Source organism: Anopheles aquasalis, chromosome 2 (genome assembly GCF_943734665.1).
Source record: "Anopheles aquasalis chromosome 2, idAnoAquaMG_Q_19, whole genome shotgun sequence".
NCBI lineage: Eukaryota > Metazoa > Arthropoda > Insecta > Diptera > Culicidae > Anopheles > Anopheles aquasalis.
The window spans coordinates 36,180,616-36,202,500 of NC_064877.1; the positions used below are offsets into that span (position 1 = coordinate 36,180,616).

At 49.0% G+C, this 21,885-nt stretch overlaps 2 protein-coding genes across 2 annotated transcripts in view; both read left to right on the top strand.

The window, feature by feature from the left end:
* Nucleotides 1-1,796: 1,796 nt before the first annotated feature.
* LOC126574664 (putative gustatory receptor 2a) lies at nucleotides 1,797-3,340 on the top strand. Its single transcript, XM_050234992.1, has 4 exons — nucleotides 1,797-2,603; nucleotides 2,730-2,876; nucleotides 2,980-3,141; nucleotides 3,218-3,340. The coding sequence occupies exons 1-4, from the start codon at nucleotides 1,797-1,799 to the stop codon at nucleotides 3,338-3,340; spliced, it is 1,239 nt and encodes a 412-aa protein (XP_050090949.1).
* A 12,379-nt stretch (nucleotides 3,341-15,719) lies between these two features.
* Nucleotides 15,720-21,885, top strand: part of LOC126570337 (ABC transporter G family member 23) — a 19,460-nt gene continuing 13,294 nt past the window's right edge. Inside the window, exons 1-2 of the mRNA XM_050228032.1 lie at nucleotides 15,720-15,917; nucleotides 16,811-16,949. The gene's annotated coding sequence lies outside the window, so the exon portion shown is untranslated. The remainder of the gene's footprint in view (nucleotides 15,918-16,810; nucleotides 16,950-21,885) is intronic.

The following is a 21,885-nucleotide window of genomic DNA, read 5'->3' on the forward strand; positions in this document are numbered from 1 at the left end:
CTTATCTCTCCTGGGGGAGGGGGTGGCATCTTCTTACGATCAAACACACACTCTTCGACACTGTTCTCACATACGCCACAAACTGGTAAATGAATCTTTGTCATCGTCCATGCTTGGTGACGAACCAAAAACAGCTTTTCTTGCTTCGTCCCTCGTTCTCCGGACCCCCCCCCCCCCCCCTTCTGGTCAAAGTCCTTCGAGAGGGAGAGATAGCAAGCGATGTTCACAAAATGAAACTTGCATGACTCTGTGCCCACCCCGGGGGGTGAAGCGACTACAACCGTATCCGTGACAAACGAGATTGCGAATATCGAGTGACCCTTCTTCTCTGTGGGCTGACAAGAAAACCGGTTCCTCTCCGGTATCTCATGGTAACCGTAGCTGCCGGCAAAAGCTGCCAGTCAGAAGGAGCCAATCAATTGAGCAGAAAACTAGGTGATGATAGATAGTGCAGAGCCACGAGAAGCATCGCCTGAGATGCATCATGTAGCAGCGTTTTAGGAGCAGACGGCTTTGCAATGGATCCGCTCCATCCTTTACGCAAACACATTTCCCATTTAAGATGGTCAATCAACAGCTGTGACCTCGTTGGAGCGGCGCTGCAGCCAGTCTCTGTCAAGCTAGTTCCATTTAGCACGTTCTGTTGACACTTTAAAGCGTAATTTTCTCTTCTCGATGTCGAGACGGTACACTCCACGGAGAATGAATACCAGCACAACCGCAGTTGTGCTTCAGGAGGATTCCATTTAGATGATGACTAATAGTGGTAAATGGACAACATTTACACATGGGAACATGCTCCGGTTGGTTCTTTGTGAATAGGAAGGAATCGTTCTATTGAGTTTGTTTTGTAATTATCTGTTTATCACTTGCTACACCTCTTAAACGAGGTTTGACATTGATAAGTGCACGAAATGCTGACTTTAGGAAAGGGAATTAATATTTTATTGACAGAGAAACAGGCAGAAGATCGCAGTGAGTTGTCAAATTTACCATTTACATCACTGGAACACGATGAACCCGAAGCTATCAAATCGATTTGGAAACGATTGATACCGCCTTAAATCGCTGTACTGGCACTTAACGCCCTCACCTAATCATGACCTAATGATTTCAAATTACCGAGAACTCGGCTCGACTCTCGTCTCACGTGCCGGAAGAAGTTGAACTGACACCAACAGATCAGCAGCAGCGTTTCTCGAAAGCGCCTTGATGGCCCCAAGGATCAACCATTTGTAACGGCTCACCGTACCGCTCGGTTATCTATCGTTAATCTACGTCACCTCAACACATCAGCTATGATTAATGCTTGTCGTGTTCATTATTAATAATACACTAAAAGCGGAACGGAATAGCTAAAACTGGTGGCGCTATTTCGCTGCCAAACCATTTCGCTCGTCTGTCACGACACAAATACCACCAGCAGCAGCAGCAACAGCAACAGCAACAGCTACTTAGTGTGCCTGTTACTCCTCAGCAACCTGTCGCTCTGAGCAGGGAATCCTCATTTAATCAATTTGGAAGCGCATGTTCTGAAAGAGACAACCAAAAGGAAGTAAGTAACTCCTCGAGCCGGGGGAGACGAAAGAGAGAGAGAGAGAGAGAGAGCAGCAGGTTCATTACAATATCGACCACCACCATGCGCCCGCCGTCGCATCGCCAATAAGCGACAAACGAAGGTAAATAATTCATCAGCAAAACATTTGGATGTCCCTCGAGACTCGAGTTCATCTCTGAGGCCACAGTCGTTCACGGGCTTTCAATCGCGACCCTTTAGTCACTCGTCCCAGTCCGGCATGATGCTGCTGCTGTTGCTCGGTTCCGTCTCCTACAATCTGGTGTTTTGCTACATTGCCGGTGTAATTCCCTTCGGTTACAACTTCCGAAGTGGACGCTTTGTCCAAGGCCCAACGTCTCGGTTGGTGGCAATCGGGGCGAGCCTTCTGCTGCTGCTCTGGATCAGTCTGCAGCTGGGCTACCGAAAGCAGTCCAATCGGATGGCCATTCCGAAGGTGGGCATGCAGGACGTCATACACGCCATCGAGCGTCTCGTGCTCAACGGAAACTGTCTGCTGATCGGGGTGCTGCAATTGCTGCACCGAGACCAGTACCGTCGGCTTCTTATGGAGTTGTTAACTGGTGTCCGCTCGTGGCAACTGGCATCCCATCGCACCGCCATCGCCATCTTCACTAAGCTCGTCCTCCTCCCGGGCACCATCTACGGACTACATCTGCTCGTGTACGCATTCTTGGTGAGCTTCGAGCTGAGCATCGTCGAAGTGGTGCTCTCGATGGTTTCCCTTATTCCCAACATGGTCCACGTGAACAACTTCTACGTCTTGATGTCGCTTCACCGATCGACGCTCCGGGAAATCAACGGAAAACTTGCCAACCTTTGGACCGTCTGCAACCATCCGACCGGTAGCAGCGACGACCAGCACCACCGTGCACTGGTCTCCGAGACCGAACCCGTCTCCATCCGGTTGCACCGGCAACTGTTGGCGTATCAAGAGTGTGCTGCCGGGTTGTACCGGCTTCTTCGCTTCTACGATCTCCCGGTGGCCATGTATTTGTTAATTTTGATCGGAGAAGTTATAACAAAGGTACATCCAGTGCGTCAAATAGTGCGCATAGCTATGGCCTCTCTCTCTCTCTCCCTCTCTCGGCTCCTCCCAAAAACTTTCGTCGCTCCCTCGCTCCCTCGTTCACTCACACTCTCTCTCTTGAAGATCTTCTTTCAATTTACATACTTTTACGGCCTCGTCCATGGTCCTGCAAGTCCACTGGTGCTGGATCTGCTGGGAGCGGCCATGCTGGTAGTGTTTGCCATCGAAATCAGCCTGCTGGTCGGTGTGTGCCAGGGTATATCGCAAGAGGTAACACAATGTACCCAACGCAGGAAGGCAACTCGTCGGATATGCACTCCACTCTTGCTGACTGGTGCTGACGTAATGTTTCTATGTTGCCTCTGCTCCCCAGAGTCACAACATAAAATCGTCCGTCCACCGGTTGTCCCTGGTGGCGGGGCAGGATGCACACTTTCGGTACACGGTGAAGTCCTTCCTGCTGTGGCTGAACCATGCGAGGCTCGAGGTCAGCATAGCCGGCATGTTCACGCTGGACTGCGAGATGCTGTTCGGAGTAGGTACCGGCTGAGCAGGGGAAGGGTGCCTTGGTTTTGAAAATTGATAGAGAAATAGATCAAATTTGTTTACAGATGGTTTCCACCATTGCCACCTTCGTCGTACTGCTGACACAGTTCCATATCGCCTACAGCGGTACCGGACGAACGGAACCGAACAGCTCAACCAACATATCACTGTTAGCCCGAGCGGCATGATGCTTGGAATGCTCAAGTGCGAGTGCGAATGCAGTTTCTGGGATTTCTCTAGCGACTTGAAACATCATCTGGAACTAAAGAACAACACTTAACCGAATCGAAACGATTTCATAAAAAGCTCATACAATTACGAGGAAGATCAATATCTACAACGAAACTAGCAATAAAAGTTCAATCAAACCGCAAAGATTTGATTAACTTAAAAACCTATGTTGTCAATCGAATTTATGGCAATATTGGATATCAATGAATTGAAGGAAACCAGATTAGAAGGAAGGGTCGTTTGCGCAGTGGTTATTCCACTCTGCAATCATTGTTACCTACTCTTTCTACTTTCAAACAGAATGTGTTAACCACGTTCTTAGCACGTGTTTCAGCCAATTGACTGAATGCTGTTCGTACAGTACAAGCCAAACATTTACTGTATAATGTTCTTGCCTCACTAAAGAAGAACCGACGCATAATGTAACTTACTGCACAGTGTCAATCAGATTTCTTACTAGCTTTATAAGCTTTTTAAGTTGAGAATTGCCTTAAATATTCTGTTCTTAACGTTCTCTGTGCTTTTGAGAACATTTTTTCCACCACAAAATGTCTCATAGCCCTATCACCTTGATGTCTTCCAAGAACCGGAAGGCAAATTCATTCATTGAAACAAGCTCTGTACCTCCGTAACGACTACTTCTAATTAAAATGGAAATAAAAAAAAACACTTTCAAACTTTTTCTTTGAATTCACACTCACTAACCAACGAACCAACCGGTCCATCCGGCATAAGCTAATGATCACGACGGTGATGAACTGTCCACAAAACATAACCGAACTTAATACCGTCATCAGCAATTCATTTCATTGTTGCTAACTAAACTCATTTTGAGCTACCCAGCATTTCATTTCACCTCGGCCCCAGTCACGACCAGCCGTAGCAGCAACTTCACTTGAACCAAACTCAAGCACCGGAGCATAGGAAGCAACGGAGAACCAGACCGCAACCGGACAACCGTTCGGGGCATTCGGCATCTGCCACCGCTCTAATGAGCCCGGAGTGGCGACCACCCGTTCGGTTCGGCTCGGACCGGTCCGGATTCGAAACACCGGGCGCTTCACTTGGCCGCACTGTGCTGCGGCGAAACTTCCTTAAGCCATCCCAACCAAGGGAGGGAGGGAGGGAGGGAAGGGAACCATTCTCCGTTGGTTGGTATCCCTAATGGGCTGACCACAATCATCAGTCACTTGTTTGTCCACCCGTGCGGCCTGCTAGCCGCTAGCGCTGGCCTGTCTTGTGTGGTGAGGTGGCGCGAATACATTTCCTGCGTCCTTCCGCGCCACCCACTACTCTTTCGTCCCCCGAGGCGATCAGTAGAACCACATCACATTTCTAGCATTTTAATTAACAATAAAAAGGAACCATTTTTACACTTCATTTTCCACTTGGCAAGTTAATTAAACTTGATTTCTCCCGTGCGACGACGGGCGGCAACCTCGATGGAGAGAGAAAAAGAGAGAAAGAGAGGGGCTCTCTCAGGCTCTGGCTTTGATACCGTCCTCGACGTCGCTCGGTAACAACTTGCGTTCGGTGGAATCGTCCTGTCGTGTGGTTTGACCGGCTTCTTAGTCTGGGTCGTCCCGTGCGTTCCAGACCGTTCCGGCGAGCTGACTCCCTCTGCTTCCATTTTCCATTGTGTCACCAGCAAAACCGGCAGCTCCACCACCAGATGCTTTGTCGGTGAGCCGCGGCGCGTGTTCCATATCCATCAGCATCAACTTTATCACCTTTCTAATGTTATGTTCTAATTTGCTGCGCTTAGCGATTCCACGTTGATACGGTTTTCTCTATGTAATCATCTCTTCTTCTACGCCGTGCTGTAAGCCGTAACAAAGTTAAATGAAATGTTTTGAGAATTCCTTATGTATCGCTCTCGGCTTCAGCAGTCAGCGCCATTATCAAGGGTGCAAGGGAGCAATGAGCTAGATTGCGCAATTTTTTTGTTCTCATTTTCAAATTTGAACGGATCGCAGTTTTAATAAAATTGCATATGAGCTATTGGTGATCGATCAACGAAATGAATACATAAGTTTTTGGAAGTCAAAGAAGGTCATTGAGTTCATAATTAATGAACTAATAGTGTGAGAATATTTAATATTGTACTATTGTTCAGATCTTGAATTCCTCGTGCCTTTTCATGCAATAAATACTTGTATATGGTGTTTATAATAAAATAGAGCAAATAAAGCAAAACAAAAAAAGGAAAAACTGAAAGGTGCGTGGTCATTTGGCTAGAAAATCATTATTTTCACTTGAATACACTGGGTTGGAAATGGAAATATACATTTTATTCAGAGATGCAGTCATTCAACCTGAGTGCACAAACGCATGTTCAGTTGAGGCAACATGTTCATGTGTTCCTGTAATTCTAGAATGCCTAGAATGTGCTTTGACCAGTTGGAGTAGGTGAATAAAATATAATTCTCAACAGTATTAAATGCTACAGCAAATCTTGTCCAGTCTGAGTCTTTCAAAACAATACAATAAACATCCAATTCCTCGTACTTTCCCCTCACAGTTGTTGCAGATTTATAAAGAAAATGGTTGTTGTTCTCATGTGCAGCATGTAATTTGATGAGCCTCCTGAATAAGCTTGACAATAGCTTTAGATGCTAATGGATGGATACATGTTATGCTCTCTTATGGTTGTCTGATGTTGCCTGAAGCTGTAAAGAGTTTCACAAACTTGCTGATTGGTTGAGCTCTGGAAGCATCACATCTCAAACATGCAAAAAGCATTCCAGGAGCCCGCAATTGTTTATCACGTTCTTATAGAAGGTCGCTCAGCAATATCAGACCCTCTATCGAGCGCTCGTTTATCTGTTCTGTTTGCTTACTACGATTCTGGTTGAAGCCCGTGGAAAGCGCATTTTCCGCTCTGTTGACCCGCTAATCGAAACAATCCATTCACCGAAAACACGCCCTATATTGACATTGGCCCTTGGCTTGAAATGAGCCGTTTTGCAATTTTTCAATCGCCCACCGATTTTCACGGAAAATACTTGAACTCAGGCTCGCGCGTACTCGTACACACAAATATTTGCGCCCGGTCAATGCATGCTGAGAGTGGAGGACAGTAAAGCGGTCAAGTGTGACCCTGGCCCCCCCTCAAAAGCAGCAAACATCATTCGGTCACGCTTAATACCTTCACCACACGGACACTCCCGTAGGTGTGAGAGGTGGATGACTTCCTGCATTGTGGGGGGGCGGGGGGGGCAGGGGTGGCGGGGAGGATTATGTCAATAATCGAAACCAATGTCCTGCCGTTGGGTTTGTGGTTTTATCGTCATTATTTTTTTTTCGTATTTACTTTTATTTATCCGCAGGCATCCGGTCCAACCCGCGCGGTCCATCAATTATTGGTTGACGATCGATTCGCTCGTTCCGTTCCGTGTTGTTTCGTTGTGATTCGCGTTGCATCGCAAATAAAGCTCTCGGCGCGCGAACCACAGCACCAAGTCCAGTCCGAGGATCATTAACAAACGGCCATAATTAACCTCGACGGTGCACATCCGGCCATGGTGGCGGGTGGAGTTCATTTAACGCGTTCCCCTGACGTACGAACACCCCGACAAGTGGTCCACCAAGTGGTGGTCAGTCCCGGGCGCATCGCTGAACGTGAGGCTGGCCGCAAACATTCCTCTGGGCAGCCCTGGTACGGTTGGAGTCGGTATTCCATCAAAAGGGCCCCATGCCCCAACGGTTGCATCCCATGGTGACAGCTGGTGTGTCCATGTGTGTGCCCAATGTTTCTGTGGCCCATTACCCCATGTCCACGGGAGACCGATTAAAATAGAGGTCGCGCACCAGTGCACCAAGTGACACCGAGGTACAGGGTCCTAGCTAGCAGCTAAGCGATGATGAAAATTATTTCAACTCTTCGCTGGAGCTGGGAACTGATTAAAGTAAGTGAAACCAAATGAAGGCTCTGGACGTGGTTTTTCTCACCTTCCTGGGTGGACGTGAAGTCCTGGTCATCCGTTCCAGTGTCCATGTCGATGAGTACTTTAATGTGGATCCATGCCGTGGACATCACTATCACGTTCACGGACCACGCAACATTCCCCATACGCGGCTAGCGATGAGTTTATTAAATTAATTAAACGTGACCAGTCCGCCGCCTCCTCGTGACGCCTGTCCTTCCTCCTTTCGACCACATTCACAGAAAAAGAGAGACAGGGGGCAACCATGGACCTGAAACCTGGTGATAAAGGGGACCGGAAGCGAATGGAATCCCATCACCGGAGGGAAGTGGAAGTGATGAATGTGCTGAGCACGCGATTCCGATCAGGTTCGGCTTAAAATGAATGTTTTTTAAAATGATTCCACACCAAAGCTGTGGATTATGCTGGTGGTGTACGCAGGAAATACGCCGAACAGGTGGGAAAATCATTTGTGTGGATTGGCCACACTCCAATGCAACTTCAATCCGCCCCCCGGCGTTGTGGAGTGGCTCATTGGTGTGAAGAAACCTGATTAAATCCTGTAACAGTCTACTCAGTGTCAGTGCAAGAGAGAAGAAGGAAGATTCTCTTGTCCGATGATGGCTGCTACTCGCTCGGTTCGTAGATGACGTTAGTGGATTGTACGAATGGAGCGAAAACAAGACGTCAAGATTTAAGAGAGTAATCGAAACGGAACACCTTCAATGTGATTGCCGACAGCCGTACACGCGTACTCATAGCGTAATCTTAAACAACAAAAAAAAAAGAGTGACCGGAATGGTAAAGGTTTCCACTGTCGATCGTCCTCTAGCAAGTAGAAGACTCAACAGACAACGGCACTAACCCTCAAAGCTAGCAACCCTCAGACCACGGTGCAATTGCGCACCCGAAAGGTGTTTTCATTTCGAGCTCGAAGAGGTGTTTCTTATCGGAGTTTCGCTTTCGGATCCTTCGCACCACTTACGTCCTTGCTACTCTAACGTGGTGCTAGTGCTGGTAAATGCATTTGGCCTTTCCATTTATCGTGTGCCACCTGTACGCTACCCGAGGTTCTTGTTTGCGTTATTTGCATTTTCCAATCGCCGCCGCTCCCTTTTTTCGAAATTTGAATTCGTGCTTATCGCAACGCCAGTGAAAAGAGAGGTTTCTCGGCCACGAAGCAAGCAAGTTAATTAAGTTTCATCTGGCAAAATTAGTTCTTATGGTGTGGGCATGTCGTCCTCTGCGTGTTGTCTATGATTTGTAAGAAATTCATTTAAATTCATGCTCGCGCTTCTGTACCGGCTCGGAAAGTCAGGCCACGTAGAGTGTGGTAGTTTGCTCGTGCACTCATTTTGCTCGATTAGTGAAGCGCGGTCATGATCCTGATGCTCTACTAATACACTCTACACCGGCAGTGCCACCGCAACGAACGTCGAACAACCCTTGGAACGCCATGGCCGCCACATGTTCGCAGACGCTTCGCAGCATGTTCACACCCTATCAACGCGCCACCGGTAGCACCATGACCCATGATGTTGATGTTGATGATGATCCGGTCTGGTGGCCGATGATTATGCTAATGGAAAAAGCCACTCGCACGCAACGTACCGAGTGTGTAAGCTCCATTTGCCTAACACCAAAACCCTGCCCTCCCTCCCGGAAAGGGTGGCTTTCGGGGTCATCAGGCAATGAGCATCAAGCCCTTTTCGGGGTGTTTTTTCTTCTTCTTTATTTTCCTCGTTGTGCTGTTGTTATTTTCTGCAGTACCGAAAAGGGACATCAACTCTCCGCTCCGCTCGCAAGGCCTGCTAAGGGACCGATGAGACAAACGATGTATCGGAATCGCCTAGCAAAAGTCATCGAAGAAGGCGTTGGCCCCGTTAGCCCCCGTGGTAACGGTAGCACCAGCGACAGAGCGTGGCGCACCGATGGTTGTAATGAAATTTAATCAAAAGTTTCCCAATTTCAACCCAAAACTCCCGGCTGCTAGTTTTCCTCGGACCTTTCGCGCTCTCTCTCTCTCTCTCTCTCTCTCTCTCTCTCTCTCTCTCTCTCTCTCTCTCTCTCTCTCTTTCTCTCTCTTTCTCTCTCTCGCTCTCATTCGCACCTTATGCTCGGTCCAGCTCGGTGGCCTGTACGGTTTTGTCCAGGAAGCCCGGGCTCCCAGCAACACAAGAAAAAAAAGGAAACTTTTTCCCCTGCCACCCGGTTGGCTTGCACTGGTCCACCCGAGATGAGGAACACTTTGCAGAACCGGATCTCTTCCGGAACCATCTGCTTTCGGTCTCGGGTCCGGTCGCGGTCTTTCGAGGGTCAGGTCGGTTTGGTGGTTTTGCTTCGATCGGTTGCCGGTGGTTTCGCCATCACCACCACCACGCCACCGGCCACTACCACCGATCGTTGTACCGGGTTGTTATTGTTTTTCTTCAACGTTTTTTTTTTCTCTCCTGGAGGGGCTGGGTTGATTTTGTTTTCCATCTTTTTTTTTCAAGACTTTTCAGGTCTCGTCTCGGAATTTCGGGGTTGTGCTCGTAACCTTTTCGCGCGCCATCGAGAGCACTTCCGAGTTTTTCTCATTATTTGCTTGGCGCTGGTTCTGAATCTTCGTCCATTCCGGTCCGGTGTCTGCGTTTTTTTGCCGGCGATATTTGCTTGATTGTTAATGTTGTCCGCACCTCGCTAACTGCTGGTGGCTCGTTGACCCTCTGCTCGCGGTTCAACTAGGAGCAAAATCCATCAATCTATGCTATTGAACGATGCTCAAACTGACGCACCACGTGAATATTGCTCGTCGAATCGGAACAGGAAAAAAGGAAATGTGCAACAAACGTGTCGGCGATTTGTGATGCTGCTGGCAGCAAAGTGCCTCCGTTCAATTGGCCACGATTTAGAGCCGCAAAGGGCTGCTTTTACCCTAGCTCTCGATTGCTTTCGTCTCGATTTAGCGTGAGACTCGCGGTGCTCTTGAACCCAAACCGGTAGCAGTAAGCGTCCGCTAATCGCCGACTGCCGCTAATCACAACCGTCACCAACTAAGTGCCACTGCCACTAATGAATGCTATTGACTCAAGAGCTGCTGGGCTCCAGTGCGTGTCATAGTGCGCTACCGACGAAGACGCAACCACCTCCATCCGAAATACAGAGCCAGCAGCGCAACAAATTAGGTTTAGGGCGGTGAACGCGCGAACGCGAGACACAAATAACCACCTTTTGAAAGCGAAATCGGTAGCAATCTATAGCAACCTCTGAATTGCTGGCCACACCTGTGCACACGCAGACACGTACAACGCGCACCGGCACCACGTTCGGGACAAGATCCTACTCCGATCTGAATCTAATTCACGCCGCACAAAACGGGTGATAACATCAATTTCGACGCCTCTAACGCTGCTAATTCCTGGAATGCGCCGCAGCACCGACCTGCTGGCCATTTAGCGAGCTTCAGTGCGTAATCCTTGGGCACGCCATCACGGGAACGGCACGGCGAGAGTCAACCAACCGGCGGGCGGTGGAATAATGAAGTTTCAACTATTCTCCCCGGAGGACGTCGCGATGATGGCCAGGCTCTCCGTCCAACCCAGCACCGACCACACGGAGCGTGATCGTGCGAATTCATCCCTCATAAACTGGCACCAAACAACGCCCCCTCAATTTCGCACCCCACAAAACCGTGCGCCATTCATTTCGTTCGCACCTCGAACGCGCGCGCCAGAAATTAGCAATTTTCCGATAATTAATTCTAATCATTAATTGAAGCGCAATCACTGTGGCCGGTCTGGTCGTGTGGCAAACGGCCCATTGGGGATGCCAAAAAACCATCCGCGATACCCGCAGAGAACGCGAATTGGTCGTCGACCTCATCGCTCGATCCGCTTAAAACGTCAAACGACGATGGATGAACGGACGCTGGGCTGGTGGCTGTCCACCTTTTCCATGGAACATGGATCGGCTCCCCCCAGGGACTGGTGCGTGCGCTGGTCAGCTCGACGGCCTATCAAACTCCGTTCCTAATTACTGACACCACAGACACGTTATGGGCGTGTGGGAGCGTAATAATTTCGTGCAAAGTGACATCAAGTCTCTGTGACTAGAATGCGCTTATGATGGCCCCTTCGAATAGATATTATTCTATTTTTTGCGATAGTCGATCGAGAAGCTAGATTGATCGTAGCAACAAACCGCCTCTGGAGGATTGTTGAATAGTCGAGGTGTTGTTGTGATGATTTGTTTTCATTTGGGGCTCGTCTTGGAAGACGATGGTACCGCCACCGTCGCATGTTTGCACAGATGGTTCTGCAGCCGCGCATGTTAGTGAAGAATGGGGAGAACGGTGGCCAGAATCAAGGATAGCAGTGCGATCGATCGAGCTTGTAATGAATGCCCATAGAATGGACAGTTTATAACGCTTTTCTTAATAATCAATTTCGACGGAACATTCCTACCACTAGTCAGTTAATGTGGGCAAAAACATGGTGGATCTACGCCACTTCAAAATTTGGTTCTTCGGTCTAGCTCTTCGACAAAACAAACAGATCCGTTGGTATATAGCTGGCCAGATTCGCGGTGTTCGCGGTGTCGCTTTGTGCAGGTGGTTCTTGTTTGCCGAGTGACGGTTGGAAGAAGTGCCGTGCGCGTGTAAGCCACCAGTGCGCGTACGTAGTGGCCCTGGAGGAGTCGGGTCTTGAAGGAATACCTTACCGTACCGTTGGCCAGTGTCGTGCAAGCCACCAGAAACGAATCAGAACGAAAGAACGATGAGGGTAGAGATCACATTGTGCGGCATTGTGCTGCTGCTGCTGTGCACATTGAGCCAGTTCCCGGTACAATGTCAAGTCGTCAATTACAACTGCGGTCCCCTGGAATCGTACACCGCGAACGAAAGCTGTGACAAAAACTGTGACAACGATTGTAGTGTATTAGTTTCCAAGCAATGCATTTGTATAGCCGGGTATCTACGTAATCGGAAAACAGGAATGTGCATCCCGGCGGATCAGTGCTTTCCACCGATTGAACCCATCACGTTCCCGTGTTTGAAAGATTAAAGCGCTGCTGCTGCTACCAGCTCCGTTCTCGATGTTGTCAATAAAGGCTCGATGTTGTCAATAAAGAAGATCATTGTCTAGATGTGTGTCTCTGTCTTCAGGGTATTGTTTGATCGTAATGCGCAACGAGCGGCAATTGGTGGTCGTTTCAAACGCTTATGCAAGAACCATCGATTTCTTGCTGTCAACTGAAATGAAAGAAATACACAAAAAACGATTCCACGTTTGTGCGGCTTCAAACGACAATATTTCTGCTGAGGGCAATTTTCCTTTTCGTTTTCATTTTCTGTTCTGTCTCGAGCAAATATAGAGCACTTATGTAATGTCGATCAGGGACTTAGCTTAGCAGGGACTCAGAATGTTGATACCGCATCTCCACCAAAAGTTGAGCCTACCATACTGTCATTGGTTGTTTTTTCTGATAGTCTTCATGAGACAATACGGGATGGATCGTCGTTTGCTATTCTGATGGCATGGCCAACCCACCGAGGTAACCCGAGCTCCACGCGCTGTACAACATTGAGATCGCAGACAATGTGTAAAAGCAGCTAAATCGTTTCAAAAATACTACTCTTGAACAAGGACAAAGTTCATAAAGGCTTTTGCAGTTGTAACGTTTCGTTAAAGGTCTACACCCATCTTCGATTCGACCAGAAGTGGTGATTACCACAAAGGCATCCTTGCTTCTATATGTACTTGAACCTTTTCTGTATCCCTTAGTATTTAAATGTGACCCTTAGTACTTGAGGGGGGACATCGATATTTTCGGGCCAAATAAAGGCCTGTTTTAAACGATTTTTTGTGACGTAACCATTCAACTGTATTTTTTCAAGTAAACGACATAATAATCTACAACTTTTGAAGAATATTTGGTATTGTTTTGAGCAACATTCATTGAAAAAATAATCCATGCCATCAAATTTAGGCAGTCGTATCTTCGAAAAGATACTTTTCATCTTTGAGGGAAAAATGTTAAAAACATGTGTCACAAATAAAACTTAAATACCGAAGTCGCCCCTTAAATCGGTGACAAACAAGTCTCTAGAACTCGATCGAAGCGTTTCATGATGTTGTGTTGCCCCTAGAAGTATGCAATTGATTTCAACAACACGCAACGCTTCGATCCGATCGTGATCAAGAGACTTGGTTTTTACTTACTTTAACTGATTTATCTATATAAAATTTTACATAATAGTCACGATGCTTATGGAAAAATGACTAATTCAAATCGAAAATTAAAATTCAAAATCATTTTAAGCGAATTGAGAGGCAAATTATTCGCAACATGTTGTTGTAATCGATTCGATCGTCTCAAAATATCGCCTTTGATCGTGTTCTCCTATGCTCCAGAGGCTCTCCCGTGATATTTGAAGCACTCGATCTGGGCGAAAACTATTTTTAAACTCTGCTTCCTTCAGGCGACACCATAAAATGCCTTTCAATACGTTGAAAGCACTTCATTTGTTTGTTGAATTTATCAAGTATTTTATTAGTTAGAAACTGTTTTAACTGGCACATCTTATCTTCAACAGAACCCCCAGTGCAACGTATCACGAGAATAAGTTAACAAGCGAGTTGTCCCAACTCGATAACAGCTAAAGCAAGCAAACGAAACGCGAATTGTCGAAGAATGTTACCACTGGCCGCATTTCCACACCAAAGTACGTGATAATGGGGTTATCTGTTATCAATGTATCGACAATGGGGCTAATGATAATGGGCCTTGTCAACCTCAGTCACCGTCTATACCGACGCTTACTCTTCGAAGCAAATACCTTCTTGCTGCTTTGCCGCTAGTATGAATCTCTAGCAGGCTCTCGATCGCGTGGACAAACAGCTGTGTTACGTGCGCCCGATGTCTTTGTTCAAACACAGACACACACAGACACGCTCTGGCCAGCCACGCACCTACCGAAGCATGCTGCCGATGCTGGACTGCGACAAACAGCAAAGCGCGCGACGTTGATCGGTGGAAGATCAATGTCAATTACTTGGCTCGGATCTTGGCACCGAACCAACCTTGACCCAGTGTTCGGGCTTGGCTCGGACCTTGCTCGGTCGCCCGGTCGCTTACATCTTCCGGTCGCGGTCGCGGTGTTTGAGTCATCGGCGATCGCGAGCATAGCTCACGGCGTGAGCTGGCAACCTTGCCGGCGCTCCGCTTACCAACCTACCTTGAAATGTATAGCTCCAGTGCCCACCGATCGCTTTCTTCACTGAGCCACTGGCCACCACCAACGATGCCCAGTCGCTCACCACAGCAGCAGCAGCACTGCTGACCGAAGCGCATTTGTGTTTGGCCGTGGCATGTGCTGTCCGTTTTGTGCCTTTGGAAGGCCCCCGGGTTTCGGGTTTCCGCGCCGTGGGCAATACGTCATTCGTCACTCAGCCTCAGCCATTTAACAACAGCCATTGCATCGTGCATTCCACCGTCGCTGCAGGTGCACCGAAGTGACGTAGAGGTTCAATGTTCTCTTCCCGCCCCGGGGGGGAGAGCCATCGCCAAGGCTAAAAGACCTTGCATTTCGGTCACTCCGGGAGTAATCGGTGTATTCCGGCGTATTACCAGCGTCACTTCGCACTGACCTTGAGCCCCTCGGTCTCTCCCGTTAGCCCGTCTGGAAAGTGATTTGCAATGGCAACAAGCCACGAACCGGTTTCAAACCACGCACGCTACACGACCACATTACCGGGCGGTCCGGGTGTCAACCTTGGCCATTACGCGTTGCGCAAGGTTCATTCGATCGATTGATCGATCCGCCTCTCTCGCTCTCTCTTCTCTTTTTCTTCCTTTTCCCGCACTCCTTCTTCTCTTATCGTTCCCGGAAAATACTCGGCAATGACACATCCGGAAGTGGTCCTAATGACAGCTCACTGGTCCGCGGACCGCTGTGCGATGCGTCACCGAAAGGAGTGGCGCGCGCACACCATGACGCAGCACTCTTGCGAACGCTCGCGCACCTGATCGATCCTGATGCTGCCGTTGAGTGATTTTCAAGACGCGATGCTACCACCGCCCTTTGGGCTCATTAACGCGCGAGCGCCCCCTCCCAACCCCATCACGATCAACTTTGCGCCCCAATGCGGCCTAACGACGCGACAACACGCCGCCGCCGCCGCCGGATGGCCGGTTTCTCCGTGGTTGTGTGCGAGTGTCCGCCTCACGATCGACCACCGACGACCGACCACCACCACCCCCAGAACGATCGCAGCACCAGAACGATCGAATGGCTCCGTTCGGCGAGGTGGTGGTTAGGTAAAGCCCACGATCATTTTTCGCGCGATCACTCGAACGATCGCGATCACTGGCCCGGCACCATCGGGCTTGGGAAGGGAAACCCCAAGACGCACAGTATCAAGCCGGAGTTGCTCGCGAACGGTCGGCCGCTCATCTGCTCCTCGTTTTGTGTACCTTGTGCTCGCGAACTCGCACCGTTGTTCACCGTTGTGGTTTCGCCCAACGCGGTTCGTCGCTTTCCGCTGTTCCTGTGTCTTATCATTCTAAAGTCCGTGTGCCGTGCGTGCTCGCGAGTGTGTGTTTGGGTGTTTGCATTTTTAGTAAAGTAAGTAAAACAGTTTTCTGCACAAACGGCCACCAAAGGGAAGGTGGTGGCCTTGTGGCCGTGTTTATTGTTGGAAGTCGATCGTCGTCGGTGTGTTGTGGGTGGCAGCTGAAAGCCGGAAGCGAGCGAGAATCAGCACGCAATAGAGCACAGTCTAGGGCCAGAATCAGCAGCAGCAGCAGCAACAGTAAACAGCTCGAGGTGCCGTTAGTTAACCAGCACCGTACCAGGGCGATTCCGGCGATTTCTCACGCAAGCACCTCGGAAAAGCAACCGTTAGCGTGCTGCGTAAGGGTAGGGTGTTGGTGGTAGGTGAGAAAATGGGTGGTGCTCGTGACGCCACACCGGTGGTACCTTTTTCCTGTGTTTCGCCATAGGGGTAGAACCGCACGGAACCAACATTAACACCACGCGCTGTCCGTTGAAGTGCCCTTCGAGGAAGTAGGAGTTTGAAAAGCTGGGGCTCCGTTTCGGTTCTTGTGTGAAAGTGTGTATCTTTTGTGATCGTGTGTGTTACGGGCTGTTACGAAAGGGTTTTTATTTTTATCGGTGCGAATCTTTCGATTGGAATTCATCGTTAATTTTTCAGTCTAGTTAGTTAGTCAGTCCAACAAGCCCGCCGCAGAAAAGCGAGAGGCCTTCAGCACTGCCAGACTGACTGACTGACTGGCGTGCTGTGTACGTGGTGGTCGGTTCATTCACTGCGCCCTCTGCTCAACGATGCGTTATCACGGGCACGAAAAGCGAAAGGAAAAGCGACGCGATCGCGGCTTTTCCCGATGCCAATGCCAGAGGGGACCCAGAAAACAAACGGAACCAGCGCACACATGAGCGTGCACCGGCAGCCTCGAATGTGGAGGAAAGTGGAACAATAAAATTATACTTTTTTTTAGGTAAGTGCCGTGTCCGTGCTTTTTGGGGGCGACGGCATCGACGGTACTGACCGTTTTGCTGAAGAGGAGGCCCGATACGCTGCTGTGCCCGATTATCGCCATCCATCGGTCCGTCCGTCAGTCGGCGAAGGAGTTATCGGTGAGTTTCCACTTTAATCTTTGAGTAATTTTGAGTTTCCATTCCACCGACGGCCACATGGAGATGATTGTTTGCATCAGAGCGCCTTCTGAGGGTGATCCGTATGCTCCGGATGCGCGGAAGTGACGGCAACGATCGACACCACCACCTGCTCTGAGATTGTGCGTAAAATCGAGGCCGAAAGGCTGCCCGGCCAAAGTCCATTCGTACCGGCGGCATCGCGGCCATTCTGGTGAGGGATTCAGGGTCAGGGCAGCGCGGTGAACAACCCCCCATTGCCATTCGCTGATATCAGAATGGATCGGAATGGAATTTGTAATGCCCTAGCCCTTCCTTTGGGGACACCTAGATCCGGGTGATGATCACCGACCAAAGGCAGCCACGAAATGGGCCACGTACAAGCACACAAAAAGAAAACCAGTTCCGCGGCTGCTGTTCTTGCGCGAAGCAAGAACTGGAATGGCGAAACGAGTTTGCTGAACGGGTGGGACGAAAGGTGAGATGAGTCGCGATCACCAAACGAACTGAACTGAACGAATGAACGAACGAACGATCGAATGATCGAGCATCCCAGAACTCCTAGTGCAGTAGTGGTTGGTTACATAACGGTTTCGCACCACCGGTCACACTGGCACAATGGGCCGGGGACACTTTTTGCGGTGGACTCTGAGCTTCCAGAAAACCCGTTTGATTCCCGTCCGGTGTTTAGTGTTTTTTTTTTTTGGTGAAACGTCGGATTCCTCCGGTCCGGTCATCGAACTCGCGTGTATCCATCATGCTGGTGGTTTTGGCGTTAATTTATGTTGATTATTAAAGTCCAAGATGAGCAGCGTCACTAAAGAGCGCAGCTCATTATGGCAATGAGGCAGGAAGGCACGCGTGAAGCGAGTTGTGTTGATGGATTTTCCATTCAATGACGGAAGTTTGTTAAATCAAGCACATGCTGCTAAAGTTTATCCTTACCTTGAATACCCATTCTGGTCTTTAATCGCACTATGAAAACATTCATGGATCTGCATACAGTATCCTCTAGTACGTTCTCTTGAAATCGCAGTATCAAGTCAGCAAGCCATTCGTTTCATCTGGCATTTATATCTTTCCGAGTGGAAATCGAAACGCTGGTGAGCTGTATTTAATCTTTTACAACCGCCATAGCGAATCCTTTTAATGGCAGGAACATATTCTTATGCGCTTCTTCTTGCTTCGTATCAGAACGATACGTTAGTGCCAGATTCGGAGACCTCCTCTCCAGAGAAGGCCCATCAAAGTAGCCAGAGATTGTAACGCATACCATATTGAAAGCTGATTGCTGTTCCTTTCGCGATCATCAGCCAATTGATTACAAACCAGCCAGTGTGATGATGTTACCCACTTGATACGATCTTTTGGTATGATGTTGAGAGCGAATGCTGATTGAAAGTCGCGCAAGTACATCTATAAGACACGCTGTAATCAACATTCATCTAGACTGCCAGCCTGGCCACCATCGGGACCTGTCTTCACTGCTGCCGAGGTTGTTTATCGGAAATAGATAGTTCACTGGGTGTGCGCGTGGGCACTTATCCTAGCTTCCTGCCTCGCCATTATTACCTCGCCTCATCTCGTACGCAGTGCATGAAGGGGCGCTCTTAACCTTCATCTTGACCGCACTTTGGCCCCGAACGCCACGGCGCACACAGCCTCTCGTCATCGGCTCGCACTAGCGCTCTCGCATGTTTTGCCGATACTCGGGGCCGGGGTAATTAAAATTTGTCGAGCACACTTCCGCCCGTGAACCGTATCGTGCCGTACCATACCTATGCCTTGAAGGCAATCGCTACGGAGCGATCAGCAGCAGCAGCAGCAGCAGCAGCAGCAGCACCGGCAACAACAACAAACACCCAGTGAAGCCAGCAATTAGAACCTCCAGTTGATTAGCGTGCTCAAGGGGCTGGAGGGAGGATAGGAGTGACTTATTCTTTCCTGCCTCCGTGCGCAATCACAACGGTGAAGCTGAGCAAATTACCCACTCACAGCCGGCCTCACCGGCTTCGGTCGAGGGGCCCGGGAGATCCTAGGTAATTTGCTGATCAGCCTGCACGCTACACGCTGATCACATCGATAACGACAAACGATCACTGTCAAGGTGCCGGTACCGTGACCGGGCAGCACATTAATTTGGAGGATTTCTGGCACATTTACGACACCAATGACCGATCGATCGATCGACAGCAAGTGGTCTGTGCTCAAGTCTGCGCACGTTAATCTCCAAACACTTTGCGCACCTCAGGTGACGTAAGGAACGAGCAGCAGAATGATGATTTAATCTGGGGATTTTCCTTGCACATCATCACAGTATGCACAGGAATGGATCCTTCGAAAACCGTTGCTACGGTAACATGAGCATTTTACTCAGGCAGCCAGCTCCAAACTACCTTTTATGAGCGGCCTAACACTCCACCGTGGCCAGCACACAAAACAATAGCTACCAGCGAAGCTTCTAGGCACTAGTAACGGCCGGGAAGATATAGCAGTAACATATGCTCGCTATGGCCGAATTGTAATTAACCCAAAAGCCACCGAACGATGAAATGCAATCGATGCAGCCGATAGCCGGCGCTGGGTGGTTCGTTTGTTGCTGGCCCATGTGCAGTGGTGGTTTTGTTTCATCTATTGCCCCGCAAGGTCGGCTTCTGCCGTGGCCATTGAGGCCATTCCGTTGTGCAAATATGGCCACAAAACCGGCGTTCGGTGCTGAAAGGTCGAAAGGCAGATTGCGGCAGATTGTTACAGTTTGCTGTTGAAGCGCCTGCGGATGAAGCGCAGGAATGGCGCGCTTGGCGTCGTTCGCGCGGTTATTGTTGCTCATGGCGAAGGCTGCTCGGCCAGGGTGGCGTTTGGCAAACGCGATGCAACGACGTTTTGTTATTATCGTTAATAGATCCTATTGTAATTTCCAATCGTTACAACGAAGCGTTCGGGGCATGCAAGGCCACAAACCATTAGCCAATCGAGCTCGACGGAATAGCCGTCCATTAATGGACCACATCCACACACGTATCCCGGCCCCGCTGTTGAAAGCGCTCTTTTCCAGGCTACCGTAGGAGCAGGCTTGAGGTCAGTCATGAAAGGATTGGAAAGTTTCAATTCCCCGATGCATCCTTTTGCATGCGGCGAGAGGCAATTGAGCGTTACTCTATTAGATTTTCTATAGCCAGCAAGTGCTAGCAGATTTTTAATCAGAAATTCAGAAATTTTAATCAGCTCTTGTGATTTAGTTGACGAAATTGAGTGACGAATGTTTTCATTATACATTTAAATAATGTAAATAATGTGCATAAAAATAGTGTTTTCCTTGAAACCCTGAAAATTTTACAAAATTTATAGGTTTTACGAGAAAACATTGCTCACAACCTTGAACATTCTTCGCTTGGAATTTATTCAAGATAATTTGATTTAAAAGCTAAAACCACTAATAATCTCTGGTACTGAAAACAGTGCCAAGAACTGTAAATCTATGCAATAAATCAATTACATCATAATCCTCGGAAACAACTAATACCATCCGCGACTAATATCCTGCTGTAAGTCGACTTCCTGCACACAAAAACCCCCTCGAAGGTCTCTATAAATCTGCTGTCATAAAAAAAAGCTGTGAATGGATTTCCTGTTTCGCCACCTCGTTGACGCATGGTAGCCAAAAATGCTTCATTTTACAACCGCTTGACCAGCATTCGTTCGATCTCCACACTCCCGAGAACTCCGGTTGTCTTTTACTTCAGTAGTATCATCACGGACCAGTGTAACCAGTGCCCGTTGCGGTAAAAAAAACATGTGTTAAACCTTGTAAGGAAGTAGTTGCCACCCCGTGTGCGATGAGTTGGGCTTCCCCCGTTGCGCCTAGCTGTAGCGTGCCTAGCGTTACATTAAAAATGCACCAGACGCCGGCAACGAAAGCTCGAAGCAAGGCTAGCGCCAACAAAGCACTAAATGACTCACATAACTTTCCACCCGGGGGGCTGCTTGGAGTGGGGCTTTCCGTGCGTATAGCGTGCAGCCTGTGCTACTGGGCAGCGGCCGAACGACCGAAACCAGCAAGCCACAAAGCAAGCGACCCTTCCGCACTGGCGCTGACTCCGCAGTGCGATGCGTGAGTGTAATTTGAACCAAACGAAACCTGCGACCATTGCATCATTAAACGTAAGCGCGCACAATTACTTGGCCCTCGGAGGCATATGAACAGAAGTCACTGTTGCTGCTGCTGAGGCGCGCCATCTTGTAATGGCCGAAAATCTATTACCAACACCACCAGCAACTACCGAGAGCGTACGTCTTCTGAGCGGTGAAATCGTACGGACCGCTGTTTCGTCTGATCAAACTGTCCGATCGAAGGTCACAACTCGGTGTTCCCCACTCGCTGCCCACTGCTCATCACCACCATCACCAGCGAACCACTCGAACTCGATGATGATGAACCACCACCGCTGCTGATGATTTCCGGGAGCCGGGCGCTGTTCTGCCCAGCAAAAAACATGATCGCACGGATCACTCGCTATATGCTGCAGCATCTTCGCTCGCAGCACACACCACCAGACAATGGATTTCAAGTTTTGGAACCGGCTGTTTGAGTGTGAGTTCTTGTTCTCGTTTTTCAGGGGGCCTTTTGGGGGGGCAGTGTTTACCCATCGGTAAGATTTGCACACGGGGCTTGGTCTTATGTGCTATCGCAAACCGGGCAACAAGTCGAGCCGAGTGGCGATCAAGTGCTGCGGTACTTACCTTGTTCCGAGTTAAGAAGCAATGACCGACGTCAAACACCCGTGCCCAACACCTCAAGACGATGACGAATTACTTTTTTTTCGCTACCACCCCCTTTTCATTTTATTCTGCGTCCAACTGGCCACTGACATTGACGTCACGCGTTGGGCGAATGCGTATGATTGGTTTTGTAATTTTC

Excerpts from the sequence above, each read along its gene's own strand:
- LOC126574664 (XM_050234992.1), top strand. The coding sequence starts at position 1,797 with ATGATGCTGCTGCTGTTGCTCGGTTCCGTCTCCTACAATCTGGTGTTT. Across the intron at positions 2,604-2,729 it reads TCGGAGAAGTTATAACAAAG|ATCTTCTTTCAATTTACATA; the intron begins GTACATCCAGTG and ends TCTCTCTTGAAG. Across the intron at positions 2,877-2,979 it reads GCCAGGGTATATCGCAAGAG|AGTCACAACATAAAATCGTC; the intron begins GTAACACAATGT and ends TCTGCTCCCCAG.